Consider the following 23,613-nt stretch of genomic DNA (forward strand, 5'->3'; position numbering starts at 1 on the left):
TAAAATTTATTTTTAATTTTTTCAAAAGTATGCAATTAAGTAGTTTTTAGTATCTTGACAAGCTGTGCAACCATCACCACTGTCTAATTTTTCATCACCCCCAAAAGAAACAACATACCCATTGGCAGTCACTCTTCCCCCTCCCACCGCCTGCTCAGGCAACCACTAATCTACTTTCTGGCTCTATTCTGGACATTATATATAAATGGAATCATACAGTATGTGGCCTTTTGTGTCTGGCTTCTTTCACTTAGCATAATGTTGTCAAGGTTCATCGTGTTTTAGCATGTATCAGCACTTCATTCATTTTTATGGCTGAGTAGTAAATATTCCATTGGATGAATACATCGCATTTTGTTTATCCATTCATCAGCTGATCGACATTTGGGTTGTTTCCACTTTTTGGCTATTAGGAATAGTGCCGCTTTGATCATTCATGTACATATAGGTTTCTGTGTAGATGTCTGTTTTCAGTTCCCTTGGGGTAAATACTTAGGAGTGGCATTGCTGGGTCATATGGTAACTGTATATTTAATTTTTTTGAGAAACTGCCATACTATTTCCTAAAGTGACTGGTTTGAAATCTTGATGTGGTGAAATCATATGGGCAGATGGACTGAATTATTATTTTTATTTATGATCCTTTATGTCATTGTTTTTAATCTCTAAAAAAGTTTTTTTTCATACATCTCTTTTTCCTAAGCCAAATTATTTACTGTCCACAAGAATGGGTTTTAAAGTTTTATTTTACTCCCCAAGGCAACAGTGCCCGGATGAGATAGGGTCAGGGGACATGACATTTGTCCTCTGTGTGCATGATCATCTCCAATCCTTTTCCAAAACTCACCAGGGACTCTTGTTAGTTCAGGAAAAACAGCTCTTGGTCTCAGCTTGTTTGCTAGTCTGGTAATGCTGCTTATGTCTTTGACCTTGGTCCTTCTGCTTTTTTGGGAACCTTGTACCTGAAGGGGAATGCCTGTGCCTTCTCTGATTTGTATCTGTATTTTCTCGCTGTCCTACTAGTTTTTTTTTTTCTTTCTTTCTTCTTTCTCTAGAAATCTGCTGAGTAAATCTCCTGACTAAAAATTCATCTTGATATTGCCATGCCCTTCAACTGCTGTTCTCTGCTGTCCTTTGTGTCATGAACAAACATCTTTAACGAATAGGCAACTATACCTCCACCTCCTTCTTCAGCATCGTTTTTTTGCCCTAGAGTCACCTGGTGGCCTTGCTTAAAATGCTGCTGCGGGGACCCCTTCCCAAATACTGTGACTGACTGGATCTGGGGAGGGGCTTGGGACTCTGCATTTTAATAAATATGCCAGGTGGTTTTGTAGCAGTTGTTCTGGGGACACCCTTTGAGAAGCACAGCTTTAAAAGCTTACATTTGAGGTGGGATTGAGGGATTGCTGACCTCTTTCCGGGGGCGAGCCCATTTAGATAGCATCCATTTATTAAGAGAGTAGTTATTAGGCTCTTACTGTTTGCTAGGCACTGAAATCTGGTTTCTGCCCCCTTGTATAATTACATGAAAATTGCTCTCTTAAAAGTTACAAGAGAAAGAAATTGGATGTTCTTTTCTCTGTGGACGTGGAGTACCTCTGTGCAGACCATTTGTCCTTTCCTTTTCATTTCCTCCTCCCCTGGCTTCTCAGATTTTGCATTCTCTAGTCGCTTTGTCTGTGACCGACCTAATCATGCTGGTCTGTCCTCTGGTGCCATAATTGTTAGTGGGGACACCTTTTTGTTTGCTTCTTACACCTTAAAAACTCTGCTCAGTTTCAGTCACCAGCTTTCTGATGAAGCCTTAGAAAGTCTAAGAAGTTAGAGTGTCTCTTTTCTTTCTTTTTACCCCTCAGGTCACTTACTGCATCCTGCCTGGCATTACAGTGTGAAGGTGGGTGCTGTCATCCCAGCGACACCAGAGGTTCTAGTCTGGATTGGAGCGGGTGGACTGTTACTCACTTTACTTCTCCCTGTGGTGCCCAGCACAGTGCTTTGCATGGAATAAGAACTACTTTTTGATTAATAATAATTGTAACAACTGTTCATTTATTAATTGCTTCCTATGTGTACGTTTTTAAACATATATTTCAACAAAACATTACGAAGAATAACAAAGCAAATAGCAATATATCCAGCGCCCACTGTAAGAAGGAAAATATTCACAATAGAAAGGAGCCCCAACACATCCTTCCATAGCTTCATCCTGCTCCCACCGCCAGAGGCGACCTCTGTAGTGAATCTGTTCAGCATTCTTAAACGTGGTGCGTACTGCATGTCGGCTCTTGCATAAGTAAGATTTCTGTACATGCATCGTCATTTAATAGTCACTATGACCAAATGAGATAGGTGTTAGTTATTTCCATTTATAGAGAAGGAAGTCAGGGCTTAAAGAATTTAAGTAATCCAGGCTGGGTGGGGTGGCTCACGCCTATAATCCTAGCACTTCGGGAGGCTGAGGTGAGTGGATTGCTTGAGGCCAGGAGTTCAAGACCAGCCTGTGCAACAAAGTGAGACCTTGTCTTTATAAAAAATTAAAAAAAAATAGCTAGGTGTGGTTGCACATGCCTGTTGTTTCAACTACTGGAGAGGCTGAGGCAGGATTGCTTGAGCCCAGGAGTTCAAGGTTGTAGGGAGCTATGATTGCGCCACTGCACTCCAGCCTGGGCAACAAGTGAGACCCTGACTCAAAAAAAAAAAAAAAAAAAAAATAGAATTTAAATAATTCAAAGTCACAGCTAAAAGTAGGAGAATCGGAATTTGAATTAGTGTCTGTCTGACTTCAAAGTCCTTGACTTGCATTGCAGAAAATTCAGAAAAATACCAAATATTTTCCAAAAGTAACTTATATTTATATGCTAGAAATCATTGGGTATCACTAGCCTTAGCCCTGCCCATTCTAGCCCCTTTCTCCTTCCCTTTTTCCAAGTCCTTCCTTATTATTAATTCTTCCATCTAGATATGGAAGCAACCTGGCTCTGTAAGCCAAGTCCAGTGGGAGTTAGGAGACCAGAGTCCCAGCCCCAGCTATTATCCAGGTGTGAAATTCTGGGCAAGTCTCTTAACTTCCTTGGACCTTAGTTTCTTCTTCTGTAAAATGGGGAGATCCTACTTTAATTGTGATCTTGGAGAGCCGTTCCAGGCTCCCCCATCCTCTTTCTGTGCACTGTGTCAGCTGACATTCTGTTTGCCCTACCATGGAATGCAGGCACAGTGATGCTGTCTGCAGTACTGGGAAGGAGCCTGAAGACCCAGGAAAAGTGAACCCTGACCTTTTGCCCAACTCTTCAGCTGTCCAGGGCTGCCTTACCAGGAAAGAGTTGCGTTGGCATTTTTTATGCAGGCAAGCTTAAGAACAAGTCTGGGCCTGGAGAAAGCACACAGGCCTGACCCTAATGCAGGCCTCCATCCCAAAGAAAGCCAAAGATCTTACTCAGTCTTTGAGTTGTATACTCACTGTTTTCTCTCCTTTATCCCAATTTTAGGGCTGAGTCATGTAAGAGTCACCTTATCAACCATCTCTGTAAGATTTGGGGTGCTGTATGCCACCCCCCCCTACACCATTTCTCAATAGTGATCAGAACAACAAGAAGCCAGGATGTATTGAGAAGAGGATAATAATGCCATGGATTGTTTTAGAATGGCTAGATCGTTGATCATTCGTCTATAAAATAGTGATTTTGTGGTCGAAGATTTCACGTTACTCATTAAAAGGAACATTTAGGGTATGTATTAGTAGTTTCCCAGGGCTGCCACAACAAATTGGAATGTGAAAGAGCCAGCTGCTCTGTGCACGTCATGCGCTAAAGCATCTTTCACAAGGATTACTTTGAACTTTCTCAGGGACATATAATTGTTAATCTTTAATTTTTATGGGCTGTTAATAACTGATAAGCACCATCATGACTGTCTGGTTGTTCAAAAGCAAAAGCAGAAATGGAGAGAATTAGCAACCATGGCTGGGTTTTTATTCGTGGCACTCTCTTAAGCCACCCAAGTGGACCATATCATGAGTTTCCAAATCTGTTTTGCTGCCTGTTCGTCTGGATGCCCACCCTCAGCTGCCGTTCATAGCAGAATCGATGCCCTTATCTGCAGGCAATGAATGGAGAATGGATGTCAGTGTTTCAGTTTTCTAGTATCTGAAATCGTATTAGGGACAAGTGAAATAAAATCTCAGTTTGCTCTAAATGATTGTTTTGTGCCCACACAAGGGGTTGTTCTAAAGAGGAGCTGATCTGGGCCTGTGGATGTGGGCCACATTCAAAACAGAATTGAAGTTCCCTCCATGGCCCACAGCCTGTAAAGAAATGGTTTAGTTTGGGTCGCACTGCATAGGGGAGAGACTGAGATTGAGGAGGAGAGAGAGCGTCTCTGACAATTTGTGCTCCTGATCCTTGGCAAGTTGGACTTAGTGCTTATGGTGTGTGAGGCACTGTTGTAAGTGCTTTATATCTGTTAGTGAGATCCTCACCCTAACCCTATTTGGTACAGCCGATACTTGTTGTTTGTGGTAGTTATGTCCTATAAAGCCACCTCGAACACTTAATTAGTGAATACTGAACCAGTGTTCCTAGAGGACATACAGGGTTAGCCTCCTGCAAGCCGATTGCAGGATTAGATTTCTGACAACTGACCAATATATAACCTTGTTTTTTGTGTTTCTGCTTAAAGACACCTTATTTAATATAGTATATTGTTGATTCACTAACATCGACCTCACAATGGCCAACAGCACTGTATTTCACGTCTGAACGCAGCCTATCTACTTAACATGTATTTTAGCACTTCAGCACTATGCCTGGCGGACAGACTAAGGAGTGAGATCATCAACCAAAAGGCACAAAAAAGCAAAAAAAAAAAAGTGACACCAAATAGGCCATAAAAAGGACACCTGTTTCCAGTCCGAGAGCGGAACCAGGAAGGCAGAGCGCTGCCAGTTTGACCTTGGCTGCGCATGTGCACCTTAGGCAGCTCTAGATTTTTTGCCACCCTGTGCATTTTCACGAATGACCTTGAAAACATCACTAGTATTGATTTTGAGGTTACAGGTAAATCTTAGTGCGTGGGAGAATTTGCAAGTGCAGAATCTGCGAATAATGAGGGTTGACTGTAATTGCATCCGTAATCCCCACTAGGCAGTTGAAGAAACTGAGGCACAGAGAAGTTGAGTAACTTGCTCAAAGACACACATGGCTGAGCTGGGATTCACATCCTGTTATATTTCGATGCCGTGGAACGAGCAGAGCCCTTCTAGCACACAGAGACGTGTGTAACTAGCCGATTATGTGCCGTGTGCTAGAATGTGTTTGAAGTATGAGACTTTCTGAAGAAACACATTTTCCTGTATTGAGGCTGGAGAAACCAGGTGCCAGTGGGAAAGAAGGATGGGGGTAAGGGAGGGCTCGCAACATTTAAAAGGGGATCACCACCAGCTCTAGAAGTACAATAATCTTTTACATTTGTGGAGTTTTTCATTTCAGTGTGGACTCACATGACCTTTGAGCTGATCAAATCATCTTCTATCTTTGGAAGGGCTCTTAAAAAATGTTGGTGAATGTGTTAGTGTCAGTGACATCTCTCAGACTGGGGCCCAGATGGCCTGACTTTTCCCCCACAACATGCCGTTGGGTTTCCTGGAGCCAGGTCTCTGAGCAGATTGGGTGGAGTTGGCACACCTCATCCCTGCAGAAACCTGCAGTCTACAAAGCCGGTAGCCCTGGGGCCAGACACAGGGACACAAAGGGCTTTTACTGTAGGAAGGTGCCCCTTGCTGAAAGAATCCCCTTCCACGCTTGGCACTTTTTCCTTCTTGAAAGACAGAGGAGATGGGGGAGGGTCAGAGGGCCATGGGTGCTGTTCCTCGAACAGGGCCTCAGGCCCAACAGTAGAAGCTGAGTGCTTGATAGGAAGTCAACTGTTCAAAAGTCACAAGGATGACTTTTAAAGGTTTTCTTCTCAGGCAACCCACAGTATCCCTGTTCTCTTTTTGTGACTTGCATTAGTCAGTCTTAGTGACACTGGAAGTTCCCTAGAAGATGAAATTTCTTTCTCTTACACCTCATGTGATCTAGGTTTCCTGAAACTTTTTATTCTCTAGATAGCTTGAAGTGATTGTATCACTGCACCTTTGTTTAAAAAGTTCTGCTTAAGTGTTGGGTAAAATAGTATATTCTGTTAATGACTGAAGTCCTTTTTAGTCTGGTTAATAAATGTTTGTTTTGTGCCCAGTATATACCATGTACTCTATGCTTTTGTGCCCCTTTAGAAAATAATTTTGGTGAGACAGTGTGTATCCAAAGACAGTGTGTATATCTTAAAGAGCCCCTGAAATGTTTGACAGTGTCCTGAATTACTTCTTACTTAGCCTTAAAAAAAAAAAAAAAAAAAACTTCTGAAAACCTGTGTTTGTATGTGTGCTATCACAGACAACAAACATACAGAAGTACGTACTGTGTAAAGAACAAGTGTAAAGTGAATACTCCTGTAACCACCTCCCAGGGCAAGAGGTAGCTATTGCCAGCCCCTTATCTGCTTCCTGATCACATATAGACCTTTGTGATAGTCATTTCCTTGTTTTTCTCTCCAGCTTTACCACGTATGTATGCACCTTAAAGATGTACTTTAGTTTTGCCTGCTTTTAACTTCACATAAATGAGATCAAACTGTATGTTCTCATATGACTCACTTTGTTTGCCCCACTTGGTGAGATTCATCCATGTTGCCATGTGTAGCTTAGTTCTTTTATTGCTTTGTAGTATATTCCATTTTGTTCACCCACCCTACTGCTGGTGGACTGTTGGGTGGTTTCCAGTTGGGAGCTATTTGGCATGATTTAGACTTCAAAGTCAGCGCAGGAGGAGAAATTAATGGTTCATCCTTCAGCCATACTGGCCTCCACCTGGTCCCTCAGATGCACCAAACACACCCCTATCTCAGGGCCTTTGTGCTTCCTGTCCTCCATACCTAGAATATTCTTCCTCTGGTTACCTGCATGGATAGCTCCCTTACTTTTCTCAGATCTCTGCTTGAAGCCAGTGTAGCAGTAAGTTCTTCCCTGACCCCTCTCCCTTATTCACTGTGCGTTTCTTCATAGTCCTGATCGTCATCTGGCATGAGCCGACGTGCCCATCATCTGCTTCCTCCCACAAGACCGCACGCCCGACCTTCACACATTTAAACAGCTGGAAATGTTAAGAGCTTGTCTATGAGTCCAAAGACAGAGATTCCAGCCTCATCTCTACAGTTCAGAGCCCTGTGAACTTGGGAAAACGAGTTCATTCAGCAAACACTTATTGATCACCCACTGTGTGCCAGGCACTGCTCTAAGCCCTTGAAATAGATCACTGAGCACAACAGATACAGATCCCTGTCCTCATGGGGCTTCTATCCTAGTGGTGGTGTTGGGGGTAGGGGCACAATAAACAGTAAACATAGTAAGTATGCCAGGAGATAAATGGCTGTATAGGAAACAGAAAAGGTAGAGCAGGGAAGGGGGCATGTTTGCAATTGTAAGTAGATTGGTCAGGGCAGGCCTCAGTGAGGAGGTGGTGTTTAAAGAAAGCTTTGAAGGATGGGAAGGAGTGAGGCAAATAGATATCTGGAGGAAACATTATAGGCATATGGGTCGGCCGGTGCAGGGCTCACACTCTGAGGTCAGGGTGTGACTGGTGGGCTCAGGGAACAGCAGAGAGGCCAGAGTGGCCGGGGTGTCACGGCCGGCCTGTGGACCACTGCAGGACTTTGGCTTGTACTCAAGGTCAAATGGGAGCCACGGGAGGGTTTTGAGCTGAGGGATGACATGATCTGATTTACACATTAGAAGAACCACTTTGGCTGTTGTGTTAAGAATAGAATTGGTGGGAGGCAACAGGAGAAAGAAGTAGAAAAGTGAAAAAAAATTACAGGAATTCTTGTGCAACACATGAGAAACCTTGGCTCCGGGTGTGGTGGTAGAGGTGGATATGTTTAGAACATAGAGCAGATAGGATTTTCTGATGGATAGAGTGCAGGGGAGAGGGAGTTGGGGCTGACTTCCAGGGTCTTGGCCCGAGTGATGGGAGAGGTGGCGTGGCCGTCATCTGAGCAGGGAGCCTGCTGGTGGTTGAGGTTAGTGGGAAGATCAGGTGCTCCGTTGGGACCACCTGGAGCTTGTATGGTCTGTTAGACATCCAAGCGGAGATGGAAAGTCTGAAATTTGGGAGAGAAGTCTGAGCCAGGGAGACAGGTATGCGTTTGGGAATCTTCCTCATGTCGATATCGAAAGACACAAGACTGGATGAAACCACCAGGAGTGAGTGTAAGCAGGGAAGAGACCAAGGACCGAGTCTCATCTTCCTGAGCCCAGCTTTTTCTCAGTTGGACAAGATAAAAGCCATGGCTGCCCCGTCTGCCTCACAGGGCACCCATCAGGACCCTCTTCAAGCCTTGGGAGCAGAGTTCAGATGATGGGACAGGATCGCACGGGGCTCTGCCTCAACCCTGAGGGTGGGAAGCTGAAAAGGTAGGAGCAGGTCAGAGAGGGGTGTGAGCCAGAGAGGGCTGCCCTGTGCTCTTCGTCCTTCACGTCGAGGTAGGCGTATCTCTGATGCTGAAGGAGTCATGAGCCTACAGGTTAAGTGCTAAGAGAAGCTCCAGAATGAACAGCACACTGTTGAAACTGGGGGATAAGGAATGTTTAAACATTGGATCAACCAGGTAAGGGACAGGAGCCAGAGTGTCTGTCCTGGAAGCAGTAAAGAGAGAAAGAACGAAAGAAGGAAGGAAGGAGAGAGAGAGAAGGAAAGGGAGAGGAGAGAGAAAGAAAAAGGGGACAGGGAGAAAGAAAGGAGAAGGAGGGGGAAGGAAGAAAGAAGAGAGGGAAAGAAAGAAAGAGGAAAGGAGAAGAGGAAAGGAGGGAGGGAGAAGGACAGGAGGCAGGCAGGCAGGAAGGAGGGAAGGAAGGCAAGGATGGAGAGGGAAAAGGTCTTTGTTTCACCTGCTCTTTCCCAGGGACGGGGAAGGTCTGGAAGCCAGGGGGCTGTAGTGGGGAGTCAGACAAAGAGGCCTTGAGCAGTCAAGGGGCTGGAACAGCCTCTGAGGTCTGTTTTCCTAGACCTTGGGTTACTGTTTACTGGAGATTTTTCAGAGCTTCTGTCTTAAGGTGACACACGGCCTGTGGGACAGCAGTAAAGCCACAGGAACTGCGAGTGCCAGCAGCCAGGCTTTGTGCACAGCATTTAGTGGGGCCTCCCGAAATCTTTTACGTGCAGGCCTTGTTGGCAGTGAGGAATCCCGGGGACCTCTTGGTGAATAGCTATGATGCCCACTAGCGCTTTGCAACCACATCCCCAGGCACAGAGGTTAGTACTTCCAAACCTTGAGTCTCCTTTTTGCTATAGATCACGTTGAAATTAAAGACTCCAGATCAACTGGGTCTTGTGCCCCTGGGTGGGATTAGCAGTGAAATCTGAGACTTTTCTCACCCTACCATTTGAGAGTAAAAGCAGCTTCTGCTTAGCATGTAACATCAGAGCCACTTCTCAAATGCCTGAAGTTCATAAAATATTCATCAGCAGCAGATGGTGGCCAGGGGCAAAACAGTCACTCTCGCTTTCCTTAGAACCTTTTAGGAATCATTATATGGGGGAGGGAGAGAAAGAGAAGCTCCCAACTTGCAGCCTCTTCCTCCCTCCCTCCTCCCAGGGCTTCTCCAGCCCAGACCTCAGGGCCTTTGCACTGAATTCTCTTTACACGCCCTTTCATGGTCGGGGATACATGGAGGTGCCCAAGCTGCTTCTCCACAGGCTGCTTGCTGCAGGCTTTTCTCTGTCCTGGTCTCTCCGCCTGAAGGGTCCAAAGTTTTAAACCAAAGTGGCTGGTGTCCTGACTGGGTGGCAGAGCAGGAGTGAGAGCAGGCTGGGGTGGGGGCAGTGCAGGACCCGGGTTGCAGGGCCTAGTGGCTGTCACGGGTACCACCGATGCTGCTGAGTGAGCTCACAACCCTCCTGCATTTTCCCCTTGACCAGTATTTTGAAAAAATTCTTAGTTTTTTACTTTAATAGTAGAACCCACCTTTCCTGTGCCCCGATGAAACCTGACTTGTGAGTACTGAGTGAGAAGACCCTGGTGGGAGCAAGGTCCTGGGGGAAGGGAGGCTGCAGGCGGGAGGCTGCCCCGTAGTGACAAGTGGGTCAGACCGTGCCGGGAGGCCCACGAGCTTGTAGCAAAACCCTGCTGCTGGGAGGCACTGCTCTTGCAGGCCGGAGCAGTTGGTTCTTGTCCCTGTTTTATGGTCCCCTGAGTATCAGTGAGGCTCATCAGAGGCAGAGTTGGAGGGTCGTCAGAGGACACCAGCGGAATACCATAGCTAATTAGGGCAGGCTGGATGTGGGGAGAACTCTGGGGGCACTTACCTGTCTAGAGACATGAGCGCTTCTAAACAGGCCGGGGAGCGACCTTCCTGTAGAGCTTCACTCCAGTTTGTAGATTAAGGATGCACTAGTGGCTAGTGTTTTACATTGGCTGGAAGCATGTGTGTGTGTGTGTGTGTGTGTGTGTGTGTGTGTGTGTGTGTGTGTGTGTGTTTGAGGGAGCGGGGAGAGGGAGAGAGAGAGCAGAGAGAGACAGAGAGATACAGAGATAGCTAGAGAGAGGAGATAGGAGAGCAAGAGAGACAGAGATAAAGACAGCTGGAGAGAGGAGAGATAGAGATAGAGACAGAGAAAGAGAGACAGAGGTTGTGAGAGGTTGGGGGACTGGCCAGGGAGACAGCTTCTCAAAACAGGAAAATCTTCTCAAATATGATAACCTTCTCAGAACAGGAAAAGAAATTGTGGTTTAGTAAAGCAAAAAGTGGCTAGATTATTGATGGTCAAATCTTACTTTTACTGATTATTCAGGTAGATACTGGCTCATTTCTAAACCTCCTTCTTTAGGGAAATTTTTAAAAGTGGTGACAATGAGTTATGTCTGGGTTTCCTTCGGCAGATTGGGATCACAGCACAGTTTCTTCCACTCAACAAGTACTTTTAAAGCAACTGCTCCGTGCCAGACCCTGCGTGGTGATCTGGGGAGGGGAAGAAATGCTGGGTATGATCCTTGCCTTCCAGCAACTTACCAACCCGTCGAGGAGACAAGACTTATAAAAATGAAACAAATGTGGGGAAAGATGAAAGCCTGGTGTCAGGAAAGTACTAGGGTTTCATTGTCCCCAAGGAGCATCTGCCATGTCAGCAGTCATGGTCACAGCTGCTGGTGGAAGCTGTGCCCCCGGTCGGGTGGAGGGTGCTGTGTCTGCGAGAAGCTGGGGCATCTGCTGGTTTGCACAGGGAGCATCCACACACATGGTCGTTATCCGAGCTCACCGTGGTGCATCCCAGGCAGGGCATTTGGGTATCGAGTGGAATGACACATGGGTGCTCCGAGACTCACCATCAGGGACCTCGTGCAGGGAGGACTGTCAGCTGGCTGCCTGGCCCAGGAGAAGCCACGCAGCTTGTCCCTATCTGCAAGGTGGGCTAATGACACCCACCCTTCCCACCTCGGGTGATTGTATAACACCAGGGAGAGGATGTGGCACCCTTGGTTTAGGCGCTGAATGTATTATATGATACAGTGGTGGTTTATCATTGGCTGCAAAAAGGAATTGGAGTCTGTGTCCTTCATCTTATTGACACCCCTCCGGTGTCCACCTGCTGTCCACTTGACTCACCTGTTCTCTCCACTCTCCTGTTCCCCTAAGGTCTTTCCTCACTCCTGGGTCTCAGTCTGTGCCCCTGATCTGATGGGCACCCATGGTGCCATGAAATGCATGTCCTTTTCTCCACATCTGGATCTCTGCCCCGTCTTTGCCCCTAAGCCCAGATCCCTGGCATTTCCCTGAACGTCCTGCAAGCTGAAAGGTCAGCCTTGGTTTCCACCCCACATGTCCCAGTTAAAGGCGTCACCCTCACAGATGGTCTTTGAGCCCTCTCTTTGGCACCTCCATGCCGCCCCCAGGAATAGGTCCTGCTGGAGTCGGGCCTCACTCTTCCACTCTCACCGCTATTTCCCTGGCTCTCAGTCTTGCTTTCTTTCATCCTAATCACTATTCTGAGACATTTACAATTATGTATCTATTTGTTTAGCAATAGATCCCCACCTCTCCTATGCCTGAAGAATCTTCCCTGTAGCTCTAAGAAAGAAGATGGTCGTAGAGCAGCTGCTCTGGCTGTGGTTAGTTTGTGGGCTTCTTCCTTTCTCCAGCCAGGACAGCCCATCTCCTCCACTCCTGCCCCGCCATGGCCCTGAGACCTCAAGGAGCATGGCGTGCAAACCACACCTGCTCTCATGTGACAATTGACTTAACAACCTCCTAAACCATCTCCTTGCTCCCTCTTCATCCAGAGTTGTTTCTGTAAAGGCCAGACCTGACAAGGCTCAAAATCCCTTTGACAGCTCATCACAGTTCACAGAATGAAGCCTGGACTCTGGCACTATCTTTGGTCTGTCCCCAAACTACCTTTTCTTCTTCATGTCCCCCCATTTCCCTTGCTCTGTGCACCACGTGCTGTCATCAGGCAGGAATACTTGGGGTCCCCAGCCTGTGGGCCCTTGGAGCCGCCGCACGCTGCTCCTGCTCGAGACGACCCCTCACTTCTCTTCCCAGAGAAAGCCCGTGAAGTCCTCAGGTCAGGCTAGATGTTGTCTCTCCATGAAACCCTTCCTGAACTTCCTTCTCATCCCACAAAATTTACCACTTCTTCCTCTCTGCCCCTCCAACATTCTGTGTACTTTTATTAATAAAAAAGTTGTACTTACGTCATTGCATCGTAGTCATGTTGGAGGCCGAGAGGATGTCCTATTTATCTTCACGTCCCCAAAGCACCCAGCCCAGTGCTCAGTATTCAGCAGGCATCCATCCCATGTTTGTTGAGTAAACAAACAGCAGAATAATGGATGAATATGGCATGCTCAGTACTGCCTGCATGGGCTGGGCACCACGGCATCATTTGCCTGCTCTTTCACTGGCTTATCATTCTTTTTTTTTTTTTTTTTGAGACAGAGTCTCACTCTGTCACCCTGGATAGAGTGCTGTGGCGTCATCACAGCTCACAGCAACCTCAAACTCCTGGGCTCAAGGGATCCTCCCGCCTCTGCCTCCCAGAGTGCTAGGATTACAAGTGTGAGCCACCATGCCCGGCCTTAGCTCATCATTCTTAAGAGCCAGCCTGTGGGGCTGTCTCTATTCCAGCCTGTATGGTGTCAGTCAGCCCGAGTGAAAATGATGCGGTTCTCAGAAGAGTGTGGCTGAGCCGGGTCTCATTTTCCATAGGTCGCTCCTTTCTCCATAAGACTGATTACTCTGCCCAGTCCCAGACCCTACACCTCTGACCCACAGCCGGAGGGATTCGAGGAGCACTGTTGAGCATCCAGTCTCTAATCCTGTGTGGATGCAGGTAGCTGGCCTCTTGTCAGCTGTGGTTGCAGCACCCTGCCCCCACTTTTCACCCCAAGTTTTACAAGTGGGCCCTGATTGTCTTCACAAATCTGAGGCCATGGTTGGCAGCCTGACCTGTACCCCATCACCAGCACTGGAGCCTCTCCCCTGCTGGACAGGTTCCTGCTGCTGAACCCCAACCTGGTGACTGGCACTTTGCTTCCTGTTGCGAGATTTCCTTGGTGCCAACTTCTGAGTATCTGGTGTTCATTGACGTTTTAACGTTTCCGTCAGCCCAGCTGTCACTCTTACCCTCCTTCCCGGTGCAGTCTGCTTCTGCCTGTCCTCTGTGCCCTCATGGCACACCTGCAGGTGTGTTCACCAGCTGTGGCCATGGGGCATCGCAGCTCCGCCTCTGAGCATGGCATCTGTCATCATGCGGGTAAATAAGCCAGAGCCAGAGTGGTCGTTCACTTCTGCCACCACCTCCTTGTGGTCCTCCACATCCCCGCTTAGTTCACCCCCAAATCCCCTGGACTGTAGCTTCCATAGTCCTGAAGAGTGCACTTGTCTTCAGCTCCGCACCATCATTCTCATCCTCATACTGTCCTTTCTCACCCCAATTGCCTCAACCGCATCTCAATGAATCCCCCCAATCTACTCTTGCTCCCTGTAATGCATTCTCCACACTAGCCAGATGTAAGCCTTTAAAGATGTAATACTGTTCGCGTCACCTCATGGTCCTGCTCAAGACCCTTCCCAGCCTCACCGTGCGTTTAGGAACATAGACCACAATAGAAGAATGGTAGAAAACACAGCCCACAAAGCCGTGGGTGTCCAGCCCCAAGCTACCGCCCCAGCTTCCCTTCCTTGCTCTGGCCAATGCCCAGTGGCGCACACCCCATTTCATCCCACCCTGGCCTCTAAGCGTGTCGTTTCCTTTGCCTACAACTCTGTTCCTGTCTTTCAACTTAAAGCTGAAGCACCTCCTCGTCACAGCACCTCTCTGATGCCCACCTCCTCTAGGATTTTCTATCAGCCTCTCGCATGTGCTCTCACAGCTCCCTGAGCTCCCCCTTTATGGCGCTTATCTCAGTTTTTATTATGTAGTCAGTGATTGTTCATTAAAGTGTTTCCCATACGAGACTCTACTGAGGTCCAAGGACAGGAATCGCGTCTGTTTTGCTCACAGTTTTATTGAGCCCTGTGATTAACGTGTAGTCAGTGCTTCATACATATTATTAGAGGTAAATAGCGCCAGCATGGCCCTACCTGCCCTTCCCACAGAAGCTGTGTGGGGCTGTGTGCAGGCATGTCCTAGATGTGCTTCCCTGTCATGGACCCCTCCGTGAGCCCAAACACAGGTGCTACCTTATGAAGGATAAATCATAAAATAGATTTCCAAAACGGGACCACTGAAATTCATGCTCAGCATCTTGCATTGCTTATTGAAAATATTTGGATATGCATATTTTTACTTAATTTTCTTGGTGTAAGAAATTTGATAGATATTACATATCATTTTCCTCTAAGTTTGCTGTGCCTCCTTGAAATCACAGCCAGTAAAAAGTTCTTTTCTTCGTGTTGTTTTCTTCTTTTAATCACATAAGAATTCTGTTTCCCGTTGGATTTCTTGTTTTGTCTTAGCTGCTGGGGAACTCGGTGCTGAATTTTATGTTTAACTGTAGCGATTACCTCTGCCCAGGTGCCTAGGTACCTCTGTTCTCTGCTCTTTTTAAAGTAACATTTCTTTATTTATTTTTGGTTTATTTTCACTGTTCTATTGTGGTGTGCTTAATTATTAAAGACAATTCAGACCTTTCTTATATAAATATGTATTTATAGACTACATTATATATTTTTATATTGTATGTTGCATACCTATGTTATTAACATTTTATAACAAAAACCCCTCATCCTCCCTTTTTTTATGCCATAGTGACGGCAATCCATATTCCTCATTCGGAGCAACTCTGGCAAGAGATGATGAAAAGAATTTATGGAGTATCCCCCATGATGTGTCCCACACGGAAGCAGATGACGACAGAATCCTGTACAATTTGATAGTCATTCGTAATCAGCAGTCCAAAGACTCAGAGGTAAGCACGTTTGACATCTCGCTGTGTGCAGATGGCGCCGTGTACTGAAAAATGGCAATTCCGGAGAAGACCAGCTCGAAATAACAAAAAGAATGAAGGACGAGATATTCGAAGTGAAGAGCAGATATTTTAGCAGCATCTATTATCACTAGTTGCTAATTATAGCTAGTCTTGATTGACCTGCTTCGTACACAGATACGACTCATTTCTAATTATTACCTGAATGGTTCAAATTACACGCAAGGCAATGCTGTCGAAGGGTGTGAAGCTAGTTTAGTGTCTTAAATGGCTTAAACAGTCCATCTCTAAGCCTTCCAGTTGTTTAGCAAGCTGCAGTCAGATGATTCAGACCGAAGTGTGGAGAGAGCTTTGTGTTATCACTAATTCTGAATTTGTGAGGCCTGAGTTAGTTTTTTTTTTTTTTTTTTCCTGTTTAAAGCTTCTTAAATTGTGCATATTGGTCAGACAGCAGTGGATACACCATATTTAAGATCAGTCTTGTCATAAGGCTTGAACCCTTGTAAGGCCTCTAAATCCAAAGTTATGGATATGAGAACACTGAATATAAAAAGGAGAGAACTGTATAAGTTAAGAGAAAACAGCCAAGAGGATTGTGTTTTTTCTCCTCTCTTTCGGAGGTAGTATTAGAGTACTATGTAGAATACAAGAATCATTTTCCAAATCATGCCACCTAGCTTTTCTGGCTTCTGTGTTGATCAGTTAGCTCTGAGTGGACGCATGTGTTGGATACACACTACATGCTTCTTTGTACTTGATAGTCATGGAGAAGAGCAGGGAGACAGCACCCCAGGCTCTGGCTCTGGAAAAAGTACCGGTGTGTGTAGTGGGAAGGATGGCCCCATGGGGCTCCTCTATTCCCTATCTAAGTTTCTTGATTTTTGCTAAGTAATTGCTAACTATTTTCTCTAAAAAACATATTCTAGCAGGAGGTGATAACTTCTAGAAGTGCTGTGTGTCCTGGTCCTTTTATTCTGGTGCGACTTGGATGCCTTTGAAGGGATAGAGGTGGGAAATCACAGGGTGGGGGAAGGGCTGATAGTTGCCCCTGGTCCTTGAGGCCCAGGGCAGGGTGGGCTGGAGAGTCCCTTGGTGGCTGTTGATGTGTAGCATCCCTCTAATGACCAAGCCTCTGCCGAGAATAGCACTCCTTGGCTATCCTTCCTGAGCACGTGGAATGCGTGGCCTTGTTTTTCCTTTAATGGGAAGAGCAAATTCTTACACTCTTGTATTGTGTTGACCAATTAGAGTTTCTGCTGGTGTAAATGGAACTAGTTCTTTTCTTTTCTTCCTCTTTTTTCCCAATCCTGCCCAAAGCAGTAACAGCAACAGGGAAATAATGTATAGCATCTTTCTTTCTCTCTCTCTTTCTCTCTGACACTAGGGCCCCATGAAAATGTGGAAGGGGCTTGAAAAGGCGTTTGGAGCTGGGCCTGAGAGCTCTCCCCGGAGGAGTGCCTGCCTTTCTGCCTTGCTTCTCTCTACTTTTCAAAAGAGAGCAGGGGAGGCAACATGAGCTCCAAAGCACTCTCAGTAAGCACAGCTTCCACAGTGGCCCTTTGTGTCTTTTCTGGACTGGTCCTTGGGCCTGGTGTGAGGGGCCATCTAGAGGCTTTTTCTTCTCCTTGCCCAAGAAATGGAGTCAAGCTTGACTGTGGAGGAACTCTATTACCAGGACAGGCAACCAAATAAATAACATGAAGACTGGTGATAATTATTATGAAATGATTTGAAATATCCCTATTCATAGTGCTTCCTTTTAAATATAAAAGTAATATGGTTAAAAAAGTTGCTTCTATCTTCTTCTAAAATTTTGAACTGCATGCATATATTAATATATCTAGTCATTTTCCCCATAGATCAGATCATGGATTACATATTTTCTCTGCTTTGCTTTTTTCTGCTTAATATATTTTGGACATATTCCGATTTCGATATGCTTAGATGTACCCTATTGCTTTTGGGAACTCTCTAGCGTTTTCTTGCAGGGATTTGCCATCACTTATTTCTTCAGCCAGCCCCTACTGATAGGCTGATTTGCTGTGAGAAGCAATGCTACAGTGGACATCCATATGTACGTGTCTGCTCTTCCATAGTTTCTTTAGGAGCAGAACTGTTGGATCGAAGTAGGTGGATTTAAAATGCTGGAATCATGATGGCACTTCATCCTTGGAGCAAACTAGGAAAAGCACTTCAGGGTGGAGAACAGAGGTTGCGATCTCAGATCCCTCCTGGGATTAGGCAGTAACATCAATGGGCACGATGAGCACCCCTTCCCCCCATACTCACTCGCACTGGAAACTCACACTGCCTCGAAGGGGAGCAGCTGTTCAGCTCCAGATAACCGTTTGCCATGTTGAGAATGTGGTCCTACAAATGAGGGAACTTGCGATTTTTAATAAGAAGCAGAAAATCCAAATTTTTATATCAAATGTCCAGTTTTTAAAATGATAACTCACATTTAAAAATGTGTCAGCTAGATAAAATATGTTTATGGGCTACTGATACATAAGGACATTTATAGTGAGGATGACTGCTACTTATTACTGTTGTTTTGTCTGGGATGATTGAAAAATGGTCTAGAAGGTAAAGGTGGGAAGCTAGTGGAGGTTGTTTTAAGTTTGAACAAGTTCTGTATCTATTACTATTGCTTGTTTTCTTTTCCACACAGGATAAAATTGGTACAGATTTTAATAGAACAAAGGATTTTCGTTTTGAAAGAAAATCCAATTCTATGTACTAATGAACAAGGAACCCTAGATATTTTTGTATGATACAGTTTAGAAGCTAAGCAAGGTATTAAGGAAAACTGAACATAATGTTTTTCCATGTGTAGCTACAGTACAGAAGACCTAGGAATGTCCATATTTGGAATTCTCTGAGTAATGAAAAATACTTCAGAACTTCAAAACTGTGTGTACTCCCTACTTTCCCATATAAACCTGAAGCTGGTTTGTTAAGGCTAAATTTATGGTGTTCCAAATCGAAAACAAGTCAGAAAAGAAAGGATATAGGAGAGCAAATAATGAAACAAAGGTGTCAAGTAGCTTGTAGTGTCAAAAAAATATAAAAAGTAACATTATTTAAATTTTATAGACAGAATCCACTTTCATTTACACAAACCTTCAAGAGCTGATGGAGACTCATGCTTGTAATTCTAGCACGTTGGGAGGCCAAGGTGGAAGGATCACTTGAGACCAAGAGTTTGAGACCAGCCTGAGTAGCAATAGTGAGACCCTATTGCTACGAAAAATAAAAAAAAAAAGTTAGCCAGTGTGGTGGCATGTGCCTGTAGTCCTAGCTACTTGGGAGGTTAAGGCAGGAGAATCTCTCGAGCCCAGGAATTTGAGGCTGCAGTAAGCTACGATTGTGCCACTGCACTCCAGCCTGGGCGACAGGGCAACACCCTGTCTCCAAGAAAAAAAAAAGCTGATGGAAAAAAGACTTTTTAGTGGAAGAATGATACATTTGCAGACCTCCAAGTAGTGGAAAAATTATTGCTTTTATCTTTGAATGATGCCATAAAGTATTTTATGTTTGACTAAGAAATAGTAAACAACCTCAAAATCATGTAACTAAATCATTACCCTTATGTTCATTCTCATTAAGCTAGTTGTACTTTATATAACACACTCTGTTCTAAAAAGCTTAATTGTTAATGATATATGGATGTAGCTTATTTATTTATTTAGTAATAATTGTAATCATACTGAGTGATCTTATCCTCCAAGATATTTACAATAACTAAAACAGTGCCAAGCACTGTTCTAACTACTTTGCGTATATTAACTATGTCCTCTTAACAACTCAGTGAAGTAGGTACCATTATTATTTCCATTTTAATCAACTTATCCACGGCCACACAGCTGTGGAATTTGGAGCCAGGATTTGAATCTGGGCTTCATGAATGCAGAGACGTATAATGTAATGTGTATCATGATGGAAATCGTGATAGAGGAACAGATACTGTGTGTGATGAAATTTAGATTTCAAAATGCATAAGCAAAGTCTACCCAGAGCCTGTCTCTGTGATTTGTTGATACCAATGCATATGAAAGGCATTTTCATGTCAGTGGGATGAGAGCAGTGTTTGGTTTGAGGACGGTGACCACGTTTCAGGAAATGTTCCCAGGCACAACACACTTTTCCCAGCTGGGTAAGACCTATTCCCCAGGCTTCTGTTTTATTATAACAGCTCCAGAATGTTTTATTCTGCTTCATTCCATCCCTTCTTCCCTTTGTTTGGTGTTCTCTGACCTGTGTTGTTTGATGCCCCTTCCAATGGTTCGGCAACAATTCCTTTATGAATTTGTACGTACCTTCCATGTTTTCACTCTGCTAAAAAAAAAAGCTTTCACAACTTTTGATCAAGAAAATATATGCTAAATATCAGATTATTCCCATAAACACTTTCGAGCATTGTTTTGGTACAAAAATAGGTGATGTTTATTTGGCATAATGAGTGATAGAAATTCTGTGCTCATTTTTATAGCTACCGAGTAACTGCATGCTCCAGAATGCGTGCAGTTCTCAAGACCAGTGCCTGCCCACTGATCACTGGGAGAGGCAGGATTTTCTCATCAGCAGGCACCACATGACCACCAGATGCCTGTGTGGCTGGAGTGATCCCGTGAAAACCACCCTCTGCAGGGCCCTGGGGAACAGCTAAATATTATTTTTTGAAACTACAGAGGCAATATTTCATACAATTATTACATGTCAACTGAAAATAAAAGGAAAAAAATAGAACTGCAGAGGCAAAACCATAAATGTACAGTATGTTTGTTCTTCCTGTGCATCAAGATCACCTGCTGCCAGAGTGCTGCTAGGCATTGTAAACAGTTTCTATAAAATGTTTAAAATAGCAACAGGCCTTCCCAGGGGCTGGATTACATGCTTAGCCGATCATGTCTTGAATACAGAAAGAGGCTACACAGCAGAGCTGATTGGAGTCTCTGGTGGGAGAGCGTGAAGGTGGGGAACAGGAGTTGAACATCATCATGATCATGGACCAGCCCCGGAATCCTAAACACTCAGAGAACTGGATATTCCAGGCTGGCTCTGCATTACTGTCTCAGCAGGTCTCCGTGACGTGGACAAGGCCCTGTGTTTCAGGGCCGTCTGATTTCTCTGCAAGTGGGTGAACATTGGCTACCATTGGAAATAGGACTGAAAGTTTCACACCAACCCTGGAGGAGCAAAATAACAGTGGAAAATTGAGGCAATTCTATAGATAATACTGGATTCCTTCAAAGGCCTCCTTCTTCGAGGTCTGGATTATCTGCATTATTGAAGGCATTTATTCTTTATTTTACTTTGCTAGTAACTATTTGGGTTTAGAGAATTTGGCGAGTATATGAAAGGTTATTAGGATCCGAGAATCAGGGATTCTTACCCTCTGTTTTCTAGGTAATAATAGTTACTGAGTATTATGCTGGATGCTAAGCAGCGTGCTACATGCTCTCCAGACAAATACTGAATTCTTACAGTAGCCTTATGAAGGAAGCATTTTGACTCATACGATTAAAGACTTTCAGTCATCGGGGTACAAGGTGTTGGAGGAAATGACTGGGAGGATTGGAATCGCAGCTCAGGTCTGTGTGAGCCAGAAACCTGTGTGACTTGAAACACTACTCCAGTTTCTCTAGTGAGTTTAGAAAAAGCTTCAGTAGAACCTTTTTGGTCAAAGGCAAAGTTCCTAAATGCATGTTGGCTCCCTGTCTCGAGTAGACACTCTGGTCCGTGTGTTTGCTCATCATTGCTCACCTTGTACCAGCTGAATCGCAGAGTGACCGATTTTGGTGTTTGTATCAACCTGTGTTGGGCACTGCCTATAACATGTCCCTGAGGCTGTTGCACCATTCTGGATACTAAAATCCACTGGATTATACCAGAAGACCTTCTGTTTATCTGTCTGTGATGTTTCTTTCTATTTTTTGCTCACCCTCCCCTTTAAAAAATATAAAAGCATTTTTGGAGATCAGCAGCAAGAGAATCAATGTTTCTTACTAAGTAGGTAGCAAGTCAGTGCTCCAGCGAGAGCCAGCAGAGTTGAGACGTTAAATATTGGCAAACTTGATATACAGGTGGGGGAACATCGTTAGAAATTCAGTTAGGGCCGGGCGTGGTGGCTCACGCCTGTAATCCTAGCTCTCTGGGAGGCCGAGGCGGGCGGATTGTTTGAGCTCAGGAGTTCGAAACCAGCCTGAGCAAGAGCGAGACCCCGTCTCTACTAAAAATAGAAAGAAATTAATTGGACAACTAAAAATATACAGAAAAAACTAGCCGGGCATGGCAGCGCATGCCTGTAGTCCCAGCTACTTGGGAGGCTGAGGCAGGCAGGATCGCTTGAGCCCAGGAGTTTGAGGTTGCTGTGAGCTAGGATGACGCCACGGCACTCTAGCCCGGGCAACACAGTGAGACTCTGTCTCAAAAAAAAAAAAAAAAGAAATTCAGTTAGGTGTGCAGTGGCGAAGAACATGGGCTTTGGAATCAGGTAACTTTGTGGATAAGAGTCATACCTTTGCTGTATTCTAGCTACATGACACTGAATAGTTATTTAACTTTAGAGTGTTTATACTGTTTGTTGTCCACTTAGGGACACAGTCACTTAAGGTCTTACCTGAGAGGAAAAGGGGGGCACTAATATTAAGTATGCCAGGCCAAAAGTGTCCCCTGGGACCACCCTAGACAAGCTGGGATGTATAATCACTTTCTTTTTTAATTATAAGGTATACATAACAAAATTTACCATTTTAAGTTAAGTGGTACAATTCAGTGGCATTAAGTACATTCATATTGTTGGGCAACTATTATCACCATCCATCTTCAGAACTTTTTCATCTTCCCAAACTAAAATGCTGTACCCGTTAAACAATAAGTCCCCATTCCCTTCTCTCTCCAGCTCCTAGAAACCCCTTTCTACTTTCTGTCTCTAGGAATTTGACCACTTTAGGTACCTTATATACATGGAATCATGCAATATTTGTCCTTTTGTAACTAATTCGCTTCACTTAATATAATGCCTTCAAGGTTCATTCATACTGTAGCAACCGTCTGAATTTTCTTCCTTTTTAAAGCTGAATAATATTCCATTGTGTGTATATACCACATTTTGTTTATCCATTCATTGGTTGGTGGGCACTTGGTTGCTTCTACCTTTTGGCTTTTGTGAGTAATGCTGCTATAAACATAAGAGTACAAATATCTGTTTGAGTCCTGCTTTCAGTTCTTTGGGGCATATACCTAGAAGTGGAATTGTTGGATCATATGATAATTCTGTATTTAATTTTTTTGAGAAACCACCATACTGTTTTCCACAGGGGCTGCACCATTTTACACTCCCACCAGCCATGTGTAAGAATTCCAGTTTCTCTACATCCTTGCCAACACTTGTAGTTTCTATCACCTTTCTTAACCTCCAGATTGCACAAGAAAACAGCTGATGGCTCCAAACTGATTAGTTTTCACACTTGCATAGAGTAGACTCATTGAAACCCTGGGCCAGCCCCCACCACTCAATCTCAGCATTAGGGATGTAAACCCAGAAGAGGCTGAGCTCGGCAGGGCCCCCTCCAAACTGCTTGGCCATGGAAGGGGAAGGAAAGAACTGAAGGCTGGGGAGCTTGTGTACCTGAATTCTGCTATTCTCTGGGCTTCCGTATACTAGGATGTCATGGCCAGACCTCCTTCTTTTACTGTTCTTTCCTGTTCTTTCCTTCACCTCCTTCCCCTGGAGACACAGAAAACCAAAGATAACGTACTTCGTGTGTCCTGCCAGGTCAGTGCAATAGAAAGGATGGACAGCAATTTGGCAACCTCCAGGAGCGTGAAGTGCCTGTGGCCAAAGGGCAGGACACTGGCCAGCTTTCTCCACACCCAGCATCTCACTGTCGCAGCCACAGATTGCCACGCCTGTGCGTTTCCTGCGTTGCCGTGCTTGTGATGGTCGAAACTTCCAGCAGGAAAGCCACATACTTATTGGCAGGCGTGTGCGGGATGATTTGCTGATAGGCATTGGCTCTTTCCATCAGTTTTTCACAACTTGCATAAACCAGCTGGGCCTAAGAAGAAACATGAAGCTGCCTCGGAAGT

At 44.9% G+C, this 23,613-nt stretch overlaps 1 protein-coding gene across 1 annotated transcript in view; it reads left to right on the forward strand.

Annotated features, from left to right (window-relative positions):
- Positions 1-23,613, forward strand: part of MREG (melanoregulin) — a 56,363-nt gene that overhangs the window by 2,896 nt on the left and 29,854 nt on the right. Inside the window, exon 2 of the mRNA XM_012651472.1 lies at positions 15,342-15,501. Within this exon, the coding sequence (XP_012506926.1) occupies positions 15,342-15,501 (160 nt within the window). The remainder of the gene's footprint in view (positions 1-15,341; positions 15,502-23,613) is intronic.

The sequence above is a fragment of the Propithecus coquereli genome, unplaced genomic scaffold (assembly GCF_000956105.1).
Source record: "Propithecus coquereli isolate 6110/MARCELLA unplaced genomic scaffold, Pcoq_1.0 Scaffold357, whole genome shotgun sequence".
Lineage (NCBI taxonomy): Eukaryota > Metazoa > Chordata > Mammalia > Primates > Indriidae > Propithecus > Propithecus coquereli.